We start from the raw sequence: 24,869 nt of genomic DNA, 5'->3' as shown, positions 1-24,869 counted from the left end.
TTCATTGGTAGTTAGAGGAACATGGTATTCTATAAGAGTAGATATTGTTGAGTTGAACCTTAGTTGATTGACAGCTCTCCTGTCCCATCCCCAGGTCATTATCATCGTTCCAGTGGTTTGCCTCTGCAGGTTGATGAAACAGATACAACGCTTGTGAGTACTTCATTATTCATTTGAATCCATAAATGCAATTAATTAAGCTTAAGTGTGCAATAAATCTGATTAGCCAGTCGGTTCCCAGAACACCATAAAATCCACACAGGTCTTATTCCCTTTAATTAATTTGTGGAGAGGGCGGGGGCAAATACCCATGCATACGTTAATGTATGCACACAAACACACACATAGTGCTTGACTATGACTGAAATAGGTCCCAGTACTCATTTTGGGTGCCGGTACAGTTTATATTTAGGTACAGGTGCTCCACAATAATATTCTATAACAGGAACAAGAGCTCTAGCAGTACTCTGCTCCAGTGAGCTCCTACCCAAGTCAAGCACTGTACACACACCCACTCTCACACACACAAACAGAACGGTATACACACATTCACATGTACACACACACACACACACACACACACACACACACACACGTACACACACACACACGTACACACACACGCACACAATATGCAAAGAGCTATTCATTGGGGATGAAAGATAAGCTGGGATTAATGTATGCTAATATTAAGGGGCACCACGAACAACAAAATATGCAAGGTCATCAGTAAACCTGAAGTGTAATTAATAGATGGAATTAGCAACGAAAACAATAGGGCACTTCAACTGCTTATTGATAAAAATGACACGTTGGAAAGGAGAATAGAAATGGGCTTATTAAATGTGTTGACAGCAGTTGTCCCAAAAATAAAGCTTGAAAAGAGTTTTTAATGATGCTGTGCGTTGGATGAACCTTCCTTTCCTCTCTTTTGCCACTCTTTCCATTACTCCCGTCTATGCTGTTTTGTATGATCCTTCATTATTTCTGAACACACTCCCTCTCTCTTCCTCCCTCCTTTCCTCTTCCACTCCTCCTTCCTTCTCTTCCCTCTCCCTGGCCAGTACTCTCTGGGGAAATTACCACAGCTCAGAAACGCTGTCCTACTGAACCACACTGCTCCACTCTCCCCTCGGCCCATATAACACACCACCAGCACTACAATACACACACACACCCCTCCCTCAGTCGATACAGTCCCCTAGGCCTGCTGCTGTAACCGGCTATTCTGTAGAAGCTCTGCTTGTTGTTGTCCCCTGTATAGAAATTGAATCAGTCACCCTGTGGCCAAGGTCCACTATGCACTGCACAGGTGAACAGGCTCTGCCTCTCTCTCGCTCTCTATTCCAGATTCTATTCCTCTCACTCTCTTTCACATATTTTATTGGCCTTGCCCTCTGTTCTCTGGGTAATTCACTGTAATCTTTATAAGGCCTATAATAAAAAAGGCTCTGTCCACCTGATATGTATGGCAATATGCTTTCTAAAGTCCCTCTTCTCACATTACAATGGTATGGCCCTCAGAGAAGATGACAGTATAGGTTATATGACAGCCCTACCACTACTACAGTAAATGACTAGTTTCACGGTTTCTACAAAGCATTACATGGGCTTGCTCCTACCTAATCTCTCTGATTTGGTCCTGCCGTACATACCTACACGTACGCTACGGTCACAAGACGCAGGCCTCCTAATTGTCCCTAGAATATCTAAGCAAACAGCTGGAGGCAGGGCTTTCTCCTATAGAGCTCCATTTTTATGGGATGGTCTGCCTACCCATGTGAGAGACGCAAACTCTGTCTCAACCTTTAAGTCTTTACTGAAGACTCATCTCTTCAGTGGTGTAATGGTTTTCTTCATCTGAAGGAGAGGCGGACCAAAGCGCAGCGTGGTGGTTATTCATATTCTTTAATTTATAAAGAAACTACACATGAGATAACTAACAAAAACAACAAAATGTGAGAAAACCTAAAACAGTCCCATCTGGTGCAAACACAAAGACAGGAACAATCACCCACAAACACACAGTGAAACCCAGGCTACCTAAGTATGATTCTCAATCAGAGACAACTAATGACACCTGCCTCTGATTGAGAACCATACTAGGCCGAAACATAGAAATACCCAAATTATAGAAAAACAAACATAGACTGCCCACCCAACTCACGCCCTGACCATACTAACTAAATACAAAACACAGGAAATAAAGGTCAGAACGTGACAAGTTGGTCATATGATTGAGTGTAGTCTGGCCCAGGAGTGGGAAGGTGAACGGAAAGGCTCTGGAGCAACGAACCGCCCTTACTGTCTCTGCCTGGCCGGTTCCCCTCTTTCCACTGGGATTCTCTGCCTCTAACCCTATTACAGGGGCTGAGTCACTGGCTTACTAGGGCTTTTTCATACCGTCCCTAGGAGGGGTGCGTCACTTGAGTGGGTTGAGTCACTGATGTGATCTTCCTGTCTGGGTTGGCGCCCCCCCTTGGGTTGTGCCGTGGCGGAGATCTTTGTGGGCTATACTCGGCCTTGTCTCAGGATGGTTGAAGATATCCCTCTAGTGGTGTGGGGGCTGTGCTTTGGCAAAGTGGGTGGGGTTATATCCTTCCTGTTTGGCCCTGTCTGGGGGTGTCCTCGGATGGGGCCACAGTGTCTCCTGACCCCTCCTGTCTCAGCCTCCAGTATTTATGCTGCAGTAGTTTATGTGTCGGGGGGCTAGGGTCAGTTATATCTGGAGTACTTCTCCTGTTCTATCCGGTGTCCTGTGGGAATTTAAGTATGCCCTCTCTAATTCTCTCTTTTCTCTCTTTCTTTCTCTCTCGGAGGACCTGAGCCCTAGGACCATGCCTCAAGACTACCTGACATGATGACTCCTTGCTGTCCCCAGTCCACCTGGCCGTGCTGCTGCTCCAGTTTCAACTGTTCTGCCTGTGATTATTATTATTTGACCATGCTGGTCATTTATGAACATTTGAACATCTTGGCCATGTTCTGTTATAATCTCCACCCGGCACAGCCAGAAGAGGACTGGCCACCCCACATAGCCTGGTTCCGCTCTAGGTTTCTTCCTAGGTTTTGTCCTTTCTAGGGAGTTTTTCCTAGCCACCGTGCTTCTACACCTGCATTGCTTGCTGTTTGGGGTTTTAGGCTGGGTTTCTGTACAGCACTTTGAGATATCAGCTGATGTACGAAGGGCTTTATAAATAAATTTTATTTTATTTGGATTGCTAAATGAATCTTATACCTGTAGCAGCATGGAATGATGTTATGATTTGTATTATTGGTGCGTGGAGCTTTGATAGTCACCTCTCTATTCAGTAGGGTGAAAGGCGCAGAGTTGGGGACACTCAGGCTCTAGTTTGGTTGTTGTCTCTTGGTACTCCCATGTCAGACTGATCATCGCTGTAGCATTTAGCATACGTCAAGTCATGCCTTTGGAAATGTCACTTCGAACGGAGCGGCAGCCACCGTCTGCATTTTGATTACTCCTCTGCGTAATCTCCAGACTGGAGGATTCAGGATTCATGATCAATACCAAAAACCTGGCCTATCATCTATCATCCTGCACCAGACAGGGAACCAGTGATGGGTTCCTTGTCTATTGCATATAGTGCATTAGTTACAATTTTCTTTACATTATTTTTTATTTTATTTAACCTTTATTTAACTAGGCAAGTCAGTTAAGAACACGTTCTTATTTACAATGACGGCCTAGGAACGGTGGGTTCAGGGGCAGAACGACAGATTTTGACCTTGTAAGCTCGGGGATTCGATCTAGCAACCTTTCGGTTACTGGCCCAATGCTCTAACCACTAGGCTACCTGCCGACCCAAAATACAAAGTAGTGCACTATATAGGGAATAGTGTGCCATTTGGGGTCAAAAGTAGTGCACTATATAGGGGATAGGGTGCCATTTTGTGTCAAAAGTAGTGCACTAAGGGAATAGGGTGCCATTTTCAGACGTAATGACAAGGGAGGGAGTGTAAACAAAGATTCACTTTTTGGCTCGTCGTTCAGTGAATTGTTTGGCTTTTCACCCGGTCATATTTATTTTGTTAATTCCTAATTCCACAAACTAAGGCAATTAACTGAAAATTGGGAGAGGGGCTTTCGTGTCGTGAGAACTGATCAATTGTAGACTTTTTGGAAAAGCTGGATTGTCATTTATATGTACTTTTCTTCTGACCTGGTTCAAGATCTGTTTCTGCAGTCTTGACAGCTTGAATGTTTAGCTCTCCAATGACCATAGGAGATGGCAAGACAGCACAAACAGATCTGGGACCAGGCTAGTATTCTTCATCATCATAACACATGGAATATCTCTGTCTGTTTCTTAAAGAAACGCCAAACCTATTGAGATTTGCTTTGTACAATTGGTTCCTGATTGTGTCTGTCTCAGTTTTGACTGTCTAGAAATGTTTCAGAAGGGAGTGATACTTCCCCTCATGGCAAGCATGTTTAAAGTATAACATTTTTAAAATGTTAAACTGTAGCCAAAGCACATGCATCAAATATACATGTAGCCACAATAGTGTGTGTGCGCAGATATACAGTAACTTGTGTGTGGGAGTGTCTCTCTGCTAGCAAGATCTCACGGCAGGCAAGAAATGAAAACCTTCTGTGGAACACACGTGATTGAACTGGAATTAAAACAAAAGACATGATCACAGGGTGCTTAAATGAAGAAAAGAAAGAATGGGAAAGAAAGACTGAGGAGAGGAGTATCCCAGGAGAGCAGAAGAGAGGAGAAAGTGAGTGATTGCCAGCGCCGCAGTCCATCCGCCTCACCTCATGTCTGGATTTCCTCTTAACAGAATATCAACCAGACCTTTCTCATTGCCGCCCCTCCATCAGATGGCTAGCTTAAATGTGAAAGCAATTAGGGAAATTGGCCCAAGTCAAAGAATCATCCGAGACACCTAAAAAAAAAGAATTGCAGCACTGATTAATTATTGTCCCGAATGGCACCCTATTCCCTATGTAGTGCACTACTTTTGACTGGCTCAGTGCACTACTTTTGACCAATGTAGGGAAAAGGGTGCCATTTAGGATCTAAACTCAGAATAGATGTCAGTTGTTTACCCTTTTGTTCTTCTCTGCATTCACGTCCAGCTACTTGCCACTCACTATTAAAGTGGGAGGTGTGATGGTGTCCTACGTGGGGGCATAGATCTCCATCTCTCGTTTTAAAGTGCACTAATGACTGTGTGGTGAGAGTTCTGCAAATGTGGATGTTTGTTCTGCATTAGCCTGCCTGGATGGCAGGCTTGCTCTGATGCTGGCAGGTGCTTGCAAAATGCACTCTACAAAAGTGCAGTATTGTAATGTGAATAACCTCACACCTACCTACAGTATATACAGTGACCTCAAAGTATTGGGACAGTGGCACATACCCCTCCAAAATGCTAACCTCCCCTGTTATTGTAATGGTGAGAGGTTAGCATGTCTTGGGGGTAGGATATTTGTGCATCAAATTTTCTCACTCATGATTATTCACAATTAATTCAGGATTCATGGTAGCATCCACATTAAAGTAGAAGTGTTTAGAAACATATATTCTTATTTACAATAAAATTGAGTCTAAAATGACAATACATGATTTACAATTAATTTCTACTGGGCACAAGATAATCAGAAACTTAACCAAAACAAATAGCAAATGCATCCAACAAATGTGTAGTCACAAGTTTGATGTAGTCATTGCCCTCTGAATATTGGACTAAAATACTTAATTTTTTACTACTTTAATACACATGTAAGTGCATTTGTCCAAATACTTTTGGTCCCCAAAAATGGGGGGGGGGACTATGTACATAAAGGGTTGTAATTTCTAAACTGTTCACCCAATATGGATGAACATACACTCAAATGAAAGTTAACAGTCTGCACTTTAACCTCATAGTTTTACTTTTGGAGCTCACTGTATGTGTGGCAGTATTACAAGTTTGTTATCACATGAAAACTCCAAGGAATGCAGCCTTCTCTGCTCACCTCCCTTAACCCCCAAGATTAAACAGCTGTTTTTCCCATTCAGCTAGAGTTGGCTTTCGCAATAGCTTTGCGCAGCTTGCCTTGAATAGGAAGAAACTTTGTCTGGGTTCTGGCTTTCTCATTGACAGTCTCTGCTGTGATCTATGGGGCTGTGCAGTCTAGTCTAGGCTGTTCTCACTGGTCAATTCTCCCCTTTGTGGACCACAACTTTGACCTATTCCCACTGTGTGCATACTGCACGATGCATGGTCATTTCCATAAGAAAAGAGGCATCGAGAATGAGTTGGGGCCACAATCCTTTCTTGAATCCGAGAAGCAGAACAAGGGGAATAGTCGTCCATCAATCAATTGTCAATTAGTCTGGAATTGAAATATGCTCCTTCTTGGTGGACTTCATGTGACTTCAAGATTTTGAGGAAGGTAATGTGATAGAATCAAGGGCCCTTGTAAAATTATTTATTCTTCTAGCATAAACTTCTAATTTGCAAACTAATCACATACTATTTTGATACATTATTGAAATAATTTAGCCTTTTGTTCACAGAACTAAATTTGTTATTTTGCATTGCCGTAAATATAAACATAGGCTGTGTAAATCACCAATAACAGAAATAACCTATATGGTAGTCATTGCCACATATTTACCACACATATGCAACTGAATAGTGTCCAAGGTAGGCTGCAAATAAAACATGCTCTATTTTATCATCCTCTATCTGTCCATGTCCATCATTTATTCTAGTGAGCAAATCAGACTGCCATTGTCAAGGGTACGACGGGGCGGGATCATGCTGTGTTGTTAGTGGGAGATCACGTGGATTGGCTGCTTGGGCATGGGGGCCACTTCCTACATTATTTCTGCTCAGAGGAGAAGAGCGAGCGGTCTTAGTTTGAACAAAATGGCTGCAAGAACGCTGTCAACGAGAGCTCACTGAACGCATTATGACTGTCCACTCCTACATTTGGATTTTTCGCGAATGTATTTTCTTGGATTCGTTTTTCAATTTGCATTCGTAGTAGCAAGGTCGTCGGTCAGATGTTGTTGCTAACCTGCTAGCTCCTCAGCTAGCGGCCTAAACACAACTTATTTCATTTTGCACTTTAACCCAAGTTGGCTAGCTAGCTAGCAATTTTCGTCGACAATTTACTGAAATCTGCCTGTTTTCTTTCATGTGCAAATGACTCCTTACAACAGTCGATGACTAATGCCAACTAGCTAACATTAACTCCGCTACTTTTTGAGTCGAATTGTTTGTTGCTTTTTCGTTTTCTATAACGTCATACTTTTGACGTTTAGCATTGTTTTGTGTGGCGAAAATTGTCCTTTTAGTGCATCGTTGCGCTAAAATACAAAGTTCTTGCTGTGTGTTTGTCAAGTATCGATCTCGGTATTTTTTGTTATGAACCTGCTCTAACTGTTATCCAGTCAGTCAGTAAGCCCCATGCAGCAGGAGAGCTGACGGTGGCTAATGCTAGCTAGCTGGATAACTGCGAAGATTGAATTCCTGATTTGTCATTTAAGGGTATTTTTTTTTCGGGAAAACGCACAGCAGAATGCTTTTCTGCATCTTCTGCCATGCACCGACATTGTATTGAAAGCTGCCAAAGCTCAACGTGTGATTACGCAAGGTAATGAATACTTTATTGATATCCAAAACCACAGCTTGTTTGACAAGCGGCCACATACATTGTGTTCTATTATTATGTGACTGGAGGACTAACACTACCGTTAGTGTTGTTCTACTCTTCCAGTTTTCATAGTTACGTTGCTTTTATTTACTAACTTATATTAGCTGATGACTTGTAGCAATACCTTCTGGGAAAGGGAAACGTCTGCTATATTATTTTGCTTTAGTCAACGAGCCAATGTCAATGATAGTAGCTAGGCTGATAAGACTTGATGCCAACAAGCTGAAGCTTTAAATATAACTACAAGTGTAGCGTGCATTGCTGATCGGCTTAGTTTCACGGTTATAAAGAATTTGATGAGAACTCGTTAGTAACGTTAGCTGTTATTGACAGGGGTTGCCTTCTCTAAAACACACCATGATTTATCCATTGGTTTGGATGGAAATGCACGAGAGTTTTGTTTTCAGAATCGCAAACCAGGAGCACCAGAGGCAGGTTATATCATCTAATTAACGGTCAGTTTAGCGCGGGTTGAAATGGCACTGGAATGGACTGGCTGTCCTCATTCGAGTGAATACAATTGTTGTAGGAAAAGCGCAGATTTTGGGAATACTTTCCATGTCAAATAAGTCAGTTGACTGTGTCATATTCATCCTGGAATATAGGCAAAAGGCATATACCCCCACACACCGTCATATTTGAGACGTTCATTATTCCTCTGTTGATTCCATTCCATCAAATTGCTACAATAATGTGGACTGCACTGTGCTGTGTTTGTTTATTTGTTAGCCATCACTACCCCCTTTTCATACAGTAGAGGAAGATATGAGTTGTGATTGATCGCTTTCCCCCTACTATCCCTATGCATCCTCCCATCCCAAGGTGCTGGAGTAGATCCTATAGCCTCCACCACCCATCTTATCTCAATCTTCACGCACCAGTGGGGCAATAATGAAATGCATAGCGACCGGGGAGTGGGGGACATGGTGGGTATATAGAATGCTTAACGTGCTTACCGGGGAGGAGTGTGACCATTTCATGTCAATCTGAAGGCTCTGGCTGCCAATTGGTTAACGCGCTGCAGTTCTTAATCAGTTTGTGAAGATTCCGCCCTGCGACGCCCTAGCCCAACTGACAGCCCCCAAACCGAACCCTACACCCCAGCAACCTTTCTCTCCCTGTGTCAGGCCACCCCTGTTCAACCCCCCTGGGCATTCATGGGGGAGGGGATGGGAAAATTGTCAAGACGTTTTAGGGGTCTGTAAGCACTCAGTGGAAGTGAAAATGGTCTGTGGGGGGGTGAAGGGGCGTTATGTCGGTTGCCATACTGTTTGGTGGCTTAAGGTTTCTGCATGCTTTGGTTCAGCTGGCCGAACGAGTGTGCTCGCATACTCTCTTAAATGACCTTCACTTGAACATTTTAAAAAGGATGAAATGGTACTTTGTCCCTCTGGAGATGCCGTAACCGTATACATTCCTCAAAATAGTCTGAATGAATCTAGGATAACTCAACAAATGTTGATGTTTTTGCCAAGGAGATCTTAGTCACGCAATTTGACATCTATCTAAGATGTTTGGTGCAGTATTTCTCAAGTGTGTTTTTGAGAAAATACTGCACCGCACATCGTTTATGGACAACAAACACTTAATTGAAGAATCCCTACTGTTGACCGGCGAAGGGATGTAGACTTCAGCTCTGCGAACAGCCGGGAAAAACCCGTGCAGAAGACCAAAACGAGAAAAAAAAGTCTCAATTGTCATCATGTATGCACAAACTGTTTGTGATTGGAAGCATGTGGACACCATTACCCTCTCCAGACAACAGCAGGTGATATGGCAATGGGGAAGGAAGGGGCAGTCTAGGGACTGACTGGGCATGTTGTCTTAACATAATGAGGATGTTGGCTACTTATGACGTTCCTGTAACCTACAGGTGTTATTTCGACCTTCAGTTACACAATGTTATTTCTTTTCCAGGAAAAAAGCATTCGTTTATTAAACTATTTGACTTGACTATCCTGGTAGATGTTATAAAACAGTGTAGAGCTGTGCTTGGGGAATGAAATGTGCATGGAACTGGAGAGGGAGCTGTTTCATTACCAGACTGATTACGACACGTTTGTTTTGATTAGTCTTGTAAAGGAGCCGAGGGATGGCTGCCTAGCAACACTACACCAAAACCCTTATCTCCTGTTCAGAAGGATCATTTGTTTGAAATTAGAGTGAAGGCTGCCTGAGGCGGATGTAAAAATACAAGCCGCTTTGGATTCTCCGTCGATGTCCTCAACAGCCTTGCAGACAAAACGTCATGAGCAGAGTAGGCAAACCCACGGGGTGCCATTTGCCTCAGTCTATCCATCCAGATCCCACACTGATCTCAGTCTCGCCCAGGCTTCTGTGCACCGCTGCAATACTAAGCCTGGCGATTACGAGCCTTTAAAAAAACAAACACACACAGGCCTGATGGATAACATGCTCTCTCTCTGTGCCAAGGGGTCGTCATGGCTGAACCTGGTCGGGGGCTGGCGGTAGAGGGGCGTCAACAGTGAAATCAACTTAATTCAAAGAAGGCTACTGCCAAACCCATTATCCTATAGCACACAGGTGTTCTTCATAAGTCCCGGGGTAAAGCTTGAGCCAAACAGCTGTTGTCTGACTGGTGTAATGTAATCAAAATTGGAATGAATTGAAGATCTTTCAATGGGGTGGGCGGTGGTGGCTAGTTGAGTTCCTTTCCTGCCAACACTTGTAAGTTCCTACAAAGGCAGTCTTCCTCGAAAGTAAACAAAATCAATATGTCATTACTTCAAGGGGAGTCGGCCTCTTGTGTGTGAGGCCAGGAGAGGTTGAACGTGGGAAATGGAAACCCTTCCGTCAAGGACCCCAGTGCCATAACCGTTGCTTATGTGGATGGGGTGGGTGAGGTCGATCGGCCAGGACCCCTAGTGTAGAAGGCTGTAACTTACTAACTAACCATGGTGCAGCCTGCCTGCGCTCGTCTGGTCCATGTGAGAGGGGAGGGCCTGGCAGGGGCACAAGAATGGGGGTCGGGGTGGGGAGCCCAGGCAGGAACTGTGTCTGGCAGCGATCTAGGGGAATGTCCAGTCGGTTTCAAGGCTGGGGCTGGTGGGGGCCTCCCTCTCCTCCTCCCTGTTATGTTGGCTAATTGGAGAGACGTGAGGCAGAGGGGCATCATCACATGTAGAGGGCAGAGAGAAGCTGGACTGAGCGTACTGTTTCTGTCAGACTATTAGACAATGTAATGACAACTTACATTTGGGATAGCCCATGTTTGTTGCAGTTATGTGGATAACTTAAGTTATATTAGGCTACATGCTGTGGGATAAGTCTTGTGTGTGCTAAGGCTTTTCCAGGTTAGGTTGAGACTTTGTTTATTTTGAACATACCTGTCAAATCCCCACCTGCATCTTCATTGATGCTTGTCTGAATCAGCCCAGTGACATGAATGGCATTCATACTTGGCATAGTTTGACTGCATAGTGTTGAGTGCTTTAGCACACATGGCAATTGAGTCTTTTGAATGGCAAAATATTTCAACATTGGCTTGCATTTCCAGTTGGAGTCCATGTTTGTTTTTAGCCTACATGCACCTCAGCTATTTTTCTCAGCCTCTTCCAATACTTCATAGATTTCCATGAGTAGAACACGGCACAAAATGACAAACAGCTTTTGCAATAAGCTACTTATGGTGTAACTTCAGTACCTTGATAAGATGCCCTCTTTGTCCTATTGCACATTAGCTAAATTCCCATCCATCTTGACAGCCATGAAGGTATTAGTAAGTTAACAGATCCCCCCCCCCCCCCCCCCCGTCTGTCTCCTCGCAGCATCTTTCAAACACATCAGATCTGAGCTATATTATTTTTCCTCTTTCTCAGACTGTTGTGCAGACTGTTGTGCTTTCTTGTCTCTCTCTGCTGTGGTTGGCAGCAATGAAAGGCAGACAGTCAATGTCAGAGCAACCTTGAGGGAATGCAGTCAACTGGCTCCATTCAGGAGACCAACTGTTTGCCTTTTTCTTCTGTCGGTTTCATTTGGCTGAGTCCTCAAGGCTTTGACAGTTTTATTAGACTATAGTAGTACCGGAACAAGACAGTCCAATGCCTAGTTAGTAGATACTAGTCTTCGCTTTGCAGCTTTAGTTTACATTCGTCTTGGTCCTGATAAACATCTTGATCTGTATAGTTATCTTGATTTAGTAATAAAAACAACATCATTAACAAAAGCTGAAGTTGTTAAGGTTGCTCCAGCACTGTTGTCAACCAGCCAATGTTCCACTCTATCTTGAGTTGCAGTAGAACGACTGTCTCACAAATATACCCACTTTTCTCTCACCTCTCCAGTGGCCTATGTGGCTTGTCAACTCAGCTGAAGTACAGGTTACCAGAGTACAGTGCTCTACTAAGAGCTTTTCTCAATTACCGTTATGGTCATGTAACTCTTCTCAGCCTAAGAAAAAAGTACTAGGTTACTTTTCCTTATTGTCAGCGTCACGGTCCACAATCCACATTTCTCTGGCTGCTTTTAGACAGGCAGCCCAATTCTGATATTTTTTCTCTCCTTCTGACCAATCGGATCAGCTTCGAAAAAGATCTGATGCGAAAAGACCAATTAGTGGGGAAAAATATTAGAATTGGCCTGCCTGTCTTAACACAGCCATTGACAGCCTTGTCCTTTAGGCTCCCGAGTGGCGCAGTGGTCTAAGCCGTCACTGCAGATCCTGGTTCGATCCCAGGCTGTATCACAACCGGCCGTGATCGAGAGTCCCATAGGGTGGCACATAATTGGCCCAGCGTCGAGCGGGTTAGGGGAGGGCCTGGCCCGAGTAGGCCGTCATCGTAAATAAGAATGTATTCTTAACGGACTTGTCTAGTTAAATAAATAAAATAATAAAAGTCTAAAAACTGACGGACTCCCCATGCCTTCTCTATACATTGCAGTATCCCCGATAGTCTAGTCTATATGCCTTCGGCACAACAGAAGCTTTTTTATCAACTTAAAGTTGGAGTTCTTTACCTAATGAACTGCCAGAACATAAGTTCCCTGTTGACTTGGCGAGGAAGCAGCTAGCGAAGACATTGACGTCTAATCATTTCTAAAAGAAAACTTCAAAGGAGTTTTATTCTTAGCTTTCCGTTGGGCTCTCGCCGCCAGCAACCAAGAGTATGAAAACCACCCCCCTCTTTTCCATTAATTGAGTCAGCCCAGCAGCATAGTTGAGATAGCTGTTTGTTCCCACTCATAAGGGCAGGCGGCATATTTCCACATGCTGATCTCCACCTGGCTTTAAAGCAGCAGGGCACTGGTGGCTGGAATGAGCAGAATGCTCCAAAACTGAGATTGACACTGTTTTTATTACTTCCGTTGGGGAATTTACAGGCGTGTTTTCCCGTCCGTCAGCATTAAAGCCGCAATGAGCCGTTGAAACAATAACAAAGCCAACTCCCCACCCCGGTTTCTGTAAAAATCTGAGGGGTGGGGCTGGAGAAATGTAACCACCCTCAAATTCATAGACAGAGCGATGGATGCAAGGACTGACCACCCATGACTTCAAAATGTACCTTTTTTATGCATGTTTTGAGGCTAAATAGTGTTTACATTTACTTTGTTTACAAACATTGAATTAAAACAAGCTTATTTTTGGTTCTGATGTGGTACGACAGTTAAACTACGGGCATGAGGCATTTCTAAGTATATTTCTCAAGAATCAATGGGTACATATCATTCATTTAGAAGTGTAAGCCGGACTAAACGAAGGCTCGTGCCAGAGCTGGTCAAAAGCTGTGCACTTTATAGGGAGTAGGGGCTCTTGCCAAAAGCAGTGCACTATATAGGGAATGGGGTGCCAGTTTGGACACAGCCTAAGACTACGCTAGTCTCCACAGTCTTTAATGGTGGCTGTTTATTTACTACTCTGCAGCCAGGTTGTGGGTAGCCGCCCTGGATAGTGGCCATGTGAAAGGGCTCAGGAGAGCTGTGGCTTTCCTAATGCCTGGCTGCAGGAAAGCAAAAGGAAGGGTGATGGAGACTGTGATGGCTTCACCCCCCCTCTCTTCCCTTCCTCATCCTCCATGGCTTTGCTCCGTTGTTCGTTCGTGCAGTGGCAGTGTTAGCCGGAAGGGCTCCGGAGCATGCCGCAGCACTGTTTGCCTTGCGGCCATCGTGGCAACCTTGTCTCTGTGTCAGGGACGTCTAGTTCTGCTCTGCACACTGCCCTACAGCCTGAGCCGGGCTCGCTCTCTCTCTCTCTCGCACGCACTCTCTCGCCCCCTCTTCTCCTCAGGCTCTCCTCCTTGCTTGCTCACCCAAGGTGCGTGGATATAATTAAGCTTCTCTTTTCTCCATATCTCTCTTTCTCGCCTTCCTCTATCTTGCTGTGTTTTTCCTCTGCTCCACAGTGAGCTTTCACTCTCCCTTCGCAGATGCTCTCCTCTCTCCCTCTCTGCTCTCTTCTTCTCCTATCTCCCTCTCCCGACGGCTGTCGTTCTTAATTGGTGTTGCTCTGCCTGTCTTTTCATCCTCTGGTTTTCCTCTCCTCCTCCCCGGTGTGAGCAGCAGCTCCCGCATCTCTCTGTGAACATGTCTCAGACTCCCTGTGCCGCTGTGCGTATCTCTCTCTCTCTCTCACACACACACACACACACACACACACACACACACACACACCAGTTAATCCCTCTTAACAAGCGCTGCTATTTTTGTGTAGCAGGATCCTCACAGACCATATAAGTCTTTCCTCCCTGTTATGCTTTCTGTCTGCTTTGATTCTGGTCATGCAGAGTTTATATGCGGCACACAGATGGAAGGAGACCTTTGCAATGCGACGCCCTTGAATGCTCAAGTCGGCTACTATTTTTATCCATACACAATTGTTAGACGTGTGCTATAAAGCGGCACAACAAATCCATCTGTATATGCGAAGAGTGTAATCCAAAAACATGGGGAAGGGCGATATAATGTATCTAGGCTATAGGTCTTCCACAGTATCCAACACAGGCATATGACACTGTATAGACTTACTAGACTGGAGTGCCAGGCAGGTTCAGAGAGCGCTGCTTCACCAGAGTATGTCAGCTTGTCGCTCGCTGTGTGGGGTACCTCTGCCAGGCAGGTGTAACTTGATCCCCAGCCAACCCAACGTGTCAGCCTGACTCTGGGGGTGACTGTGTCAGCAGCTCAGTGGGGACACAAGGGCACAGTCACACTGCCCTTGTCATTTCCCCTGAACTGGTGCCCCGTCTGTCTGCATTGCTATCTCTCAATCTTGTTCTGTCATTGGACAACTATGCTATTTGATCATCTATACTGTACATTTCTCTTTCTCACTTTTCATTCTCTCATCCCCTTTTGCTTTTCTCATTTTCTTCCTCTCACCTGGCTCCCTTGAGGGTAATTAGAAGTGAGAAGCAGGGCACCATGCTCACCACCACCCCTTGTGACTCTGTCCTGTCTCTGGAAGGAACTCCTGTGAGAAGGAACTCCTGTGAGAAGGAACTCCTGTGAGAAGGAACTCCTGTGAGAAGGAACTCCTGTGAGAAGGAACTCCTGTGAGAAGGAACTCCTGTGAGAAGGAACTCCTGTGAGAAGGAACTCCTGTGAGAAGGAACTCCTGCGAGGAGAAGGAACTCCTGCGAGGAGGAGGAACTCCTGCGAGGAGGAGGAACTCCTGCGAGGAGGAGGAACTCCTGCGAGGAGGAGGAACTCCTGCGAGGAGGAGGAACTCCTGCGAGGAGGAGGAACTCCTGCGAGGAGGAGGAACTCCTGCGAGGAGGAGGAACTCCTGCGAGGAGGAGGAACTCCTGCGAGGAGGAGGAACTCCTGCGAGGAGGAGGAACTCCTGCGAGGAGGAGGAACTCCTGCGAGGAGGAGGAACTCCTGGGGCAGACAGAGCAGTTGCTTCAGCGTCGTAGCTGAAGACAGTGCTGTCTGTCTTAGTCTGCACAATTATGCTGCTTTTTTGGCTCTTTTCGGATTAGGCCCAGCTGCTAGTTAAGTCTTCAAATTGTACTGTGCTTTCTAGGATTTAGATTGAATGGCAACTACTTTGGGTTTAGTCTGAGACAGTTACAACACTAAGACTCTGTTAGGGACAGAGCACTGGCACTGTGCTGTCATGTTAAATCTCTGGCTCAGACCAGACGAGTAGAACATTGACTTGAATGGGGATGCCTGTTCTATTGAATCTATTTCTATGACGGACATTAGTGGACATTCGGCACAATAACAATGAATGATTTTCATTTGGTCTGTGCTGCGGTGCAGAAATGGATATCTGTGACATGATATTTTGGGAATAGCCTACATAAGCTACATGTTTTATTTAACCTTTTATTTTGACAGGAAGTCATGCTGAGACCACGGTCTCTTTTACAGACGAGTCCTGTAATTACCCAAAATATAGGCTGCACATCAATAAATTAGGTTTCGATTTCCAATGCTGCTCCTATGGATGAGTGGGGCACAGCAGTGAACAATGGCTTGTTATGATCTTGGATACAGGACCAGCCAGGTGGTTGTACTGTACAGCGTGGTGTGTTAGGTCAACCTCTACTAGCCTGCTACCAAAATAGACCGACCATCATCCTTTATCAGTTTCCTTAACCGTGTATTATCTAGGAATATGAGGTCAATAAATAAATAGGCGTGGTGTACTATTATTGTCATAACCCTTCCCCCGCTTCCGTCTCCTCCGTCATGAGCTGGCCCACCAGATGGGCTGTATGGGAGATCCCATGTTAACAGCTAGGACGGCGGTAGGCTAGTAGTCACGAAGCAGTAGATGGACTGAGTCGGAGGCTCTCTTTCTGAAAATTCCAGCACACAAAGGGTTCCGCCGGATATTTTTATGTCCCGATCCAATGTCCCCTTCCCCCTCCTTCCACCCCTTCCTATTCTGAGGGTGATTTCAACATTCAGAACAGTGCCAGCTAGCCTGCCCCCCTCCCTTCCTACTTTTTGGACTGGTGCCAAGGAATATCAGAGCAGGGGGGATGGTGGGGTGAGATGCCAGTTACACTGACTGGGCATTGTGATTGGTCTAAGGGGTGGGTGAAGGGGGAGTGGTAGCCTATGGGGTTGTTGGATTGTTAGCGCCCTGCAGGAGCGCTGGTCTGGTTAATAGGCAGATCTGAGAGAGGAGACACTATTGAGCTTCTACTTATTACCAGGCAGAGAACCAACCAGCCTTTCTGCCTGATTAGATAGTAGTGCACCACACACAGTTCCCCCTAAAAATGAATAGGTGTTTGATAGTGAGTTGTACTGTCCTCCCTCAGTCATTACAGCTGTATTCGTCCTCTCTCAGTATTCCCTACTGTTAAGCAGTACACTAGCTGTACTGTAGATTGACAGTTGTTAATGGACATGCCTGCCAATTTCTTTCTCTCGCAATCTCTTGTCTGTCTCCCTCTCTTGCACTCTCTCCATTTCATTTAAGGGGCTTTATTGGCATGGGGAAACATGTGTACATTGCCAAAGCAAGTGAAATAGACGATAAACAAAAGTGAAATAAACAATAACATTTACAGTAAACATTACTGTAAACATTACACATTACAGTTCCAAAAGAATAGACATTTCAGATGTCATATGTCTATATACAGTGTTGTAATGATGTACAAAAGGGAAAATAAATAAACAAGTTGTATTTACAATGGTGTTTGTTCACTGGTTGCCCTTAACTTGAGGCAACAGGTCCTTCACTCTCTCTGTGTCAGAACATGGCTGTCCCTGTGGACATTCCTCCCCACCATTACTCACTCTTAGCCTGCCTCTGCCTGTCACTTTGATTGACAGTTCCATTCCCCTACCAACAGGCAACACACCGGGAGACGGGCCTGTCATTACTCTCCGTTCATTATTATGATAATTCATCAATGTATTCATGTGCCGGCCCCTATGGACACTGTCTGCAGACACTTTGTCTGAGGCTGGAGGAACTCCGGTCAGCTCCTGTGTGTGTCAGTCACTCAGGCACTGATAAAGAAAATGTTTGTTTATGCCCTTCGTATTGCTGAGGACAGAACACAATGGCCGATTGTGTGTGTGGAGGGAGTTGAAGAGTACAGTGAGATCCCAGAGTCCCACGATAGTATGCTGGATTTGCAGTGAGAGGAACAACCAGGCAGTTGGAAGCTGTCTAGTATTGCCCACACTTGAGTTTCCCCATTGACCAGATAATAACCAGAATGTCCACTGTGAGTGGCACTTACTTAGCTGGCAACACTGACCAGATTGGAATGGCTAGCCTGCATTAGCAGGCTTTAGACACACAAACACACGTACGTACACACACACAGGCTCCCCCAGTCCTCTCTTCATACCTTTAATAGTTTCCAGGAACCGTCACCAAACTTCAGCCAAAACAAATAAAGGCTTAAATAAACCACTTTCTCTCGCTGGCTCTCCAGCTATCTGGTCTCTCCTTTGGCTGCTTGGCTGGCCACTGGAGACAGACTTTTGGAAAGGCTTTGAGTTTGTTCTTTTCTCATCCCCCCCATCTCTTCCTCCCATTTCTCCCTCTGTCAGTTTCTGGGTGTCTCTCTGTTGTTCCCCACCCCCAATCTTTCTCTGGCCATGAAGGAAATTGCATTTAAGAAGAAACTCAATGTGTTACTTCTGAAATGCTGAATGTGCTTGGCGTCTGAAGGTCTTCTCTGGAAAAAGTTTGCTAGCTCTGACATTGACCTCTAAGCAGATGAAAGGGAAATTGTAGCTCTAGGTTTCTGAACGTAAAGCCTGCTGCTCCTCTCTGCCCTGTTCTGAAAACCTCTCCCTTTCTGTTTGCAGCTGAGAGAAGCTAACAACACGAGAAGAGAACCATTTGATGGAAGAAAATAAAAAGCAAGACAAGACCAAGAAGGAAGCTGCTCAGAAACAGGTGAGTTGTGTGTTTTAAGTCTGTCTCTGTCTCGCTGTCTCCTCAAATCGAGTACCTCCTTCTGAAAAATGTCTCCATCAGTCTACACCTTCTCCCTCCCCCCTCTCCTTCATTCACCTCTGTTCCCCAGGTAGGTGTGTTCAGTATAGTCCATATATGACTGAGTGTGGGAGTAACTCGCTAGTTTATCCTCGTGGATTATCCTAGGGCCGTAACCCTGTAGGCAGCTCACTGCCAGGTGTATGGACTCTATTTAAAGACGGATTAGAGCTGGCACAGTAGCTACACACACTGCTCTGTTGGAAACACTAGCCTGGCTCTGGTAACCAAGGAGATGTTGCTGTCGCACATAGACACACTCCATTCACGCACATTCATACAATTGTACACACAGGCATATAAAAACACAATGATATACACAAACATACACTAGAGCCCGACAGATAAATCGGTTGACCGATATTATCGGACGATTTATTAGCCTTTTTTACAGACAAATGCGCTGATATTATATACGTAGAATGAACAAATACGTTTTAAATGTTTGCCCGAAGAGGGCACTCTAAGAGCTGCTCCTTGAACATCCTTCAGGACGCGAGAGATTGGGCATGATGGCTTTCCACAGCCAGCAACGGCGTATTTCAATGAGTTTCAATTGCTTGGTAAAGTGTACCTTTGATTATTTATCAAAGGTACACTTTACCAAGCAAGGGAGCCCTGTCCTCATCGTATGCTCACTTAGCTAGCTAGCCAGCACGGTAGTTAGCCTAGCTAGCTAGCTAGGAGTCTGTGCTACTTATGTAGTTCTTCTAGCTAGCAATCTGTGCTACATATGCGCAAACACTGGACTCACATCAAAGTGAACACTGACTAATGCGTGAGATATCCGTGAACGTGTGTGACTAAAACCAGTGTGGCAAGCATTTTCCTGCATGAACGTTTTCAGTCATCAGCGCGTGCCATCTGCAGTTGAAATATATACATACATTTTTGTATTGAATAACAGTATAATTCACATTATGGTTTCAGTAAGAAAACATTTTTATAATGTACAGCTAGCGTGTGCTTTGCAAGGTTGCCATAGTGTTTCTTTACTTACCTGTTGTAAAGCACTGTAGGGAATCAACTCAATTCAAATGCTGACATCTAGTGGCGACATTAGGAACTTTCAGCCTTTTTTTATTAATGTGCTTGTGGTGCTTCAGCACAAACACTTCTGCATTCTTATCCACTGATCTTACATAGGTATAACTTAAAGTTGTACCTACGGTCAACTGAACAAGTGTTTGCATTTACTTTTGTATTCATAGAGGATATAGTGGCTTTTTGGTGGTTATATAAACCACAAATAAAATGTTATTTTATGTTCATTTGAATATTTCGTTAATAAATAATAATTTAGAGTATCTGTTAAAAAAAATTTAAAAAATAAAGTTTTTCATTCCACCTCCTAAAAATAAAAAACATTGGAACGTATATCGGTAATCGGTGACCTTTTGCCTCCCTAGAATCGGACCCAAAAATCCCATATTGATCGAGTTGCTAACATACACATTTGCACTCAGACAGATTAGACAGCCTGTAATTATCACTTCCACTAGCCAGCAGCCATGCCAAGGCGCTTTATAGCAGGCGTCTTCCCAGGTGGGGTTGTTTTGCTCTTGAAGACGGAGGTGTTTTACCTTGCATGTCTAGTCAGGCCCACACAGCCTACTGCCAGTTGTATGTCTCAATGTCTCAGATTCCTACATTTTCAACTCATTTCAATCTGATTTTCATTTGCGATATTTAGCCATTCTCGTTGTATGACTATGTGATTTGTGGGCTGCATCCAATTTGGCAGCCTGCAATGTGATGATCTACTGGGAACATAATTTCTCATGTTTACTTTGATTGTGAGTTTAACAGTTTCTTTTCCTGTTGTGTAAAAGTACACACGTTCCTTCCTGTAATGCGCTAATGTTTTAGTTAATGACAAACTTTTATGACATGCCGTTTTGCTAGCTCCACATTAATCATTGAACAAAAGCAACACGTTTACAGCTGTTGACTTCTCTCTCCCTGTGTGTCTTCTAGGCTGCTGACCTGAAAACCAAAGGTGAGTGGAATGCCTAACTGCCACTCATAGCTGCACAGCTTTTTTATTTTTTTAATACTTGAAAATGATTGACCCACACGGCCCTAATCGGCTCTGATTTAAGGGAGGTCATATGAGCCATAAAGGTGTGTATATATACAGACAAGGGCTGTGTAGTAGCAGGACCCCTGTAACCTACAGCTATCCAGTCAGTCCAGTGTCCTCTAACACACACTGATGCACAGTGACTACTCCTCTGAGATCAGCAGTGCTGCCCAATGATTTGTGAGGCGGGCACCCAGGTGGGAGCTCCTAACAGTGGGGAGAAGGGGGTTTGGGGATGAATGGGGAGGGTAAGGAGTTCAGTCAGTTCCAGGGGCGACAGTCTTTAAGGGGCATCTTGCCTCACGGTACCTTGTTCCACGCTGTCCCAGCAGCATGTGTGCTCACATCGGTAGTATGTTTGCTATTTCTGCGTCCGTTTCCATTTGCCGCGATTCTTTACTTTATTTAATTTAACCATTTAACTAAGCAAGTCGATTAAGATCAAATTCTTATTTACAATGGCGGCCTACCCCCGGCCAAACCCTCCCCTAACCCGGACGACGCTGGGCCAATTGTGCGCCGCCCTATTGGACTCCCAATCGCGTCCGGTTGTGATGCGGCCCGGGATCGAACCAGGATCTGTGGTGATGCAGTGCCTTAGACTGCTGCTCCACGTGAAATGTTTCCTATTGTATTTAGCCAACGAATTAGTCTAGCGTGTGTGAACAATCTGTGTCATTGCGTGTGAAGAAGCCAGGGGGTCGTTGTTAGTGCGTGTAGGTGTTAAACCCCTGCAGGCAGGCATTAGACAGATGGGGCCAGGGCTTTGGTCCTCTCTAAAGCCAATTAGAGCATCTGTTCAGGTTGCGCTGGTCAGCACCTCGCCCTCTAAAAGGTGTGTGTTTGTGTTACCAGGGATTGGCCCCAACACACACCAGGCGGTCTAACCGCTAACTAACAGCCCTCGCCAATAGCCATTGGGGATTGGTCCGTTGGCGTTGTGTAGAGGTCAATGGCCCTTTCTTGACCTCTGACCTCATTTAGGTCTGTGTCATTATCTCTGTGGGGGGGGGCTCTGCCTGGTGTTGGTGAGTCACCCAGTGTGAAGGGACCATTTTAAGCCGAGGGGTGACTGAGGGTGTCTTTCAACAGACTGAGAAGGTTAGTTTGAAGTCAAATGACAGAGGTGTAAAATCTGAGGGAGGAAGGAAGGAAGGAAGGAAGGGAGTGAGTGAGTGAGTGAGTGAGTGAGGAAGGAAGGGAGTGAGTGAGGAAGGAAGGAAGGAAGGGAGTGAGCAAGGAAGGAAGGAAGGGAGTGAGGGAGGAAGGAAGGAAGTGAGGAAGGAAGGAAGTGAGTGAGGAAGGAAGGAAGGAAGTGAGTGAGGAAGGAAGGAAGGAAGTGAGTGAGAAAGGAAGTGGGGTGAGTGTGTTCAAGCGTCAGCCAACAGAGAATAGGACCAAAAAGGAACTTGTAGAGCTGAAACTAATAAATGGACACCGTATAGCCTACTTTCAAAGTAAGCAAGAGAGTAAATGTTCTCCGCTCAATCTGCTGCAGGGCCCACTAAGTAGCATATGACTGTTTTACTTCAGTTAGCATCCATGTCACTAAGATCAGTAATGCAGCTGTGATGTCTCTTCATCCATATTAATGATCACTCAAACATAACATGGAATAAAGATTTGGTTTGTACACCCCCCACCCCCAGCCTCATCACCTCTCCCGCTTCCTCCTCCCTTCCTCTCACGTTTCAATTTGTTTGTGGTAATCGATCTTGCCTGGCGCGTTCATATGTATGAAAATGAGATAAAGCGCTGTGGAATTAACTCCTGTGCCCCCCCCCATTAGCCATGGAGCTCCAGTGAGACGGGGGACCAGCCACCAGACTTCCCCCATCCAGGCAGTCCCTGTTGGGGTAGAATGAGAGCGCCTCAGCCCTCTATTAGTATGGAGGGCAAGGGAACGCTGATTATTCCCCACAATCAAACCCCATCGTGCTGCGCACACACAATAATGCACAATGCCCCCCCCCCCCCACACACACACACACCTAGCTCCCCATCCCTATAGGGACCGGGAGACTCAATCCAGTCCAGTTCTCCCTGTAATTGGAGAAAATGCTTAGTGTGGATCTTCCCAGGCAAGGATATTCTTTTAAAGCCATTGCCACACTAACTTTCTGTATGCACACGTAAACACACACATTCAAAAAGTTATGAGAATACACGGAACTGGCCCAGAGTGATGCAAATGCAATTCATGGAAACAGGTGGCGTCTTCCGAGTTTTCATGAGCGAAAGCCATCAGTAATACCCGGGTACACCTGACGCATTCTCTACCCAGCCCTGGTGTGATCAGAACAACAGCGCCTGCCTTTTTAAAGTGTTAAGGAACTAAATGTAATGCGTGTCAAATTTCCATCTACATTTCCCATGAAGGCGTCGGCATGCTTCAGTTCGGCTGGCTGCTAGCCGAAGTCGGCTAGGCGACCCGAGCGAATGTGCTTGCATACTCCCTTAAGACATCCGCTTGAAAAAGAGAAAAAAGCGGCAATAGTAGTACGCATTGTCCATGTAGAGACGTTGTCGCCAGTATACACTTCCTTAAAATAGCCACAATTAATCTGAGAGCTCTTAGTTGTGCAATTTTTTACATCTAAGCATGATGTTTGGTGCAGTATTTCTCAATGAGGAAATGGGCAGGAAAAGGAATTGTCTCTCGTTGAATCCCTACAGTTGACCAATCACCGACGAAGGGGCGTGGACTTCGGCTACTGACTTTGGCTTGCCTCTAGAATAAAGAAAAATTCTGTGCATCGAACTGCCCCAAAATAACCTTACCAAATAAAAAAAATTCACAAAAACGTCAATGTCGTCATATTATATGCACATACTCTTCCGAACTGTTTTCGGCTGGGAAGTATGAGGACACCTTTACCCATGCTGTTTTCTCCCCTTCCCGGGAGACCCCCACCCCCTGCCCTGCTACCATGGCGACCCTCCAATTGCCACGGCGACTGACATATTTACACCGCGTCACCGCGGCCACAGGAGAACTGCATTATTTCCACACGGGAAACCGGACCACATCGCATCGTCATATGGATTAATTTGCGATTTCACATTCAATTAATTGTGTCAACACTTTTTAGTCGTATTTCTTGAATCGCAATCTAATTGGGGGATAATTGACTTTCCCGTGGGAGGGAGGGGCGCCGTCGCCTTCCTGTGTCGAACTGCAACATTTAATAAATACTCTAAATTAATAGTGAGTGACTGGGTCCTGGTTTACGTCCCATGGATTTATGGATGCGAAGGATAATTGTTTTCTCTTTGCTTGCATGTCAAGTTGAGGGGGTTGATTAGGGGTGGAGAGGGGGGGATGAAGGGAGGGGACAAAGAGAGAAAGAGATGGGGGGGGGGGGGTTTCTGCATGTATTCATGTTGGATTATCACTCACACGCTGCAGACAGAGGCAATTCAATACCCCCCCAGTTATACCACAGCTGAGAGGGCTCATGTCACATTTAAAGGCAGATTAATAGTGAAGTGTATTTGCTGATGTTAATGGCGTTTAACGAAGAGGCTTCTTTGTATGGTGGAGAGGGTGTGTGTTGCTGTGCAGGGACTTCCTGGTGTGTCTGGAAGAGGCAGTCTTTTGCTTCAGGTTCTGCCTCTTCATGTCCAAACCACCATTCAGCCATTTCTTTGTGTTGACGAGGATTTACTGACTCATCATATCTACGTGGGAAGCATTGGCTTGGTGGTATACACCCGACTCCTAAGGCACGTGGATAGAAGCTGTCCTTGTGCGCATATCTAGGATCAGCTTACCTTCTCCTCACCATAAGGTGTAGAAAATACACATCTGACCTTAGATCAGTCTTTGGGCAACCTTCTACTTTGGATAAACTGTATGGATAAGGGAAGACTGACTGAATCGTATCTAAGTGTGGGACTTAGTGTTATCTACCCATAGTGAATTCTAACAAGCCATCTCTATGAATAGTCTCTATGGATCAACCAGACTCCAAAAACATGTAGAAAGTGTGGAGAGAATGGGTCGACACTGCTGAGATGAGCCCTCTGCTCATTAGCGTGTGTGTCGGGGGTGGGGGGGGGGGGGTCACAGGAGGCCCACAGAGCAGAGGTGCATTAGGCATGGGAACAGTGCTTATCTCCATGGTGATGGCCTAGTACCCAGGGAAGGGTGAGGGGTGGAAAGCTGTGCC

General features: G+C 45.2%; 1 protein-coding gene across 5 annotated transcripts in view; it reads left to right on the top strand.

Annotated features, from left to right (window-relative positions):
• The first annotated feature begins 6,845 nt into the window (after positions 1 to 6,845).
• Positions 6,846 to 24,869, top strand: part of LOC109865791 (trinucleotide repeat-containing gene 6C protein-like) — a 61,950-nt gene continuing 43,926 nt past the window's right edge. For all 5 annotated transcript variants that reach the window (XM_020454234.2, XM_020454237.2, XM_020454236.2 and 2 more), the window contains exons 1-3: positions 6,846 to 7,615; positions 18,425 to 18,515; positions 20,592 to 20,613. In XM_020454234.2, the coding sequence (XP_020309823.1) occupies positions 18,462 to 18,515; positions 20,592 to 20,613 (76 nt within the window). In that variant the 5' untranslated portion in view covers positions 6,846 to 7,615; positions 18,425 to 18,461. The remainder of the gene's footprint in view (positions 7,616 to 18,424; positions 18,516 to 20,591; positions 20,614 to 24,869) is intronic.

This window comes from Oncorhynchus kisutch, linkage group LG20 (genome assembly GCF_002021735.2).
Source record: "Oncorhynchus kisutch isolate 150728-3 linkage group LG20, Okis_V2, whole genome shotgun sequence".
Lineage (NCBI taxonomy): Eukaryota > Metazoa > Chordata > Actinopteri > Salmoniformes > Salmonidae > Oncorhynchus > Oncorhynchus kisutch.
Note: the sequence above shows the minus strand (reverse complement) of the source record. Positions and strands in the feature narration are given on the sequence as shown.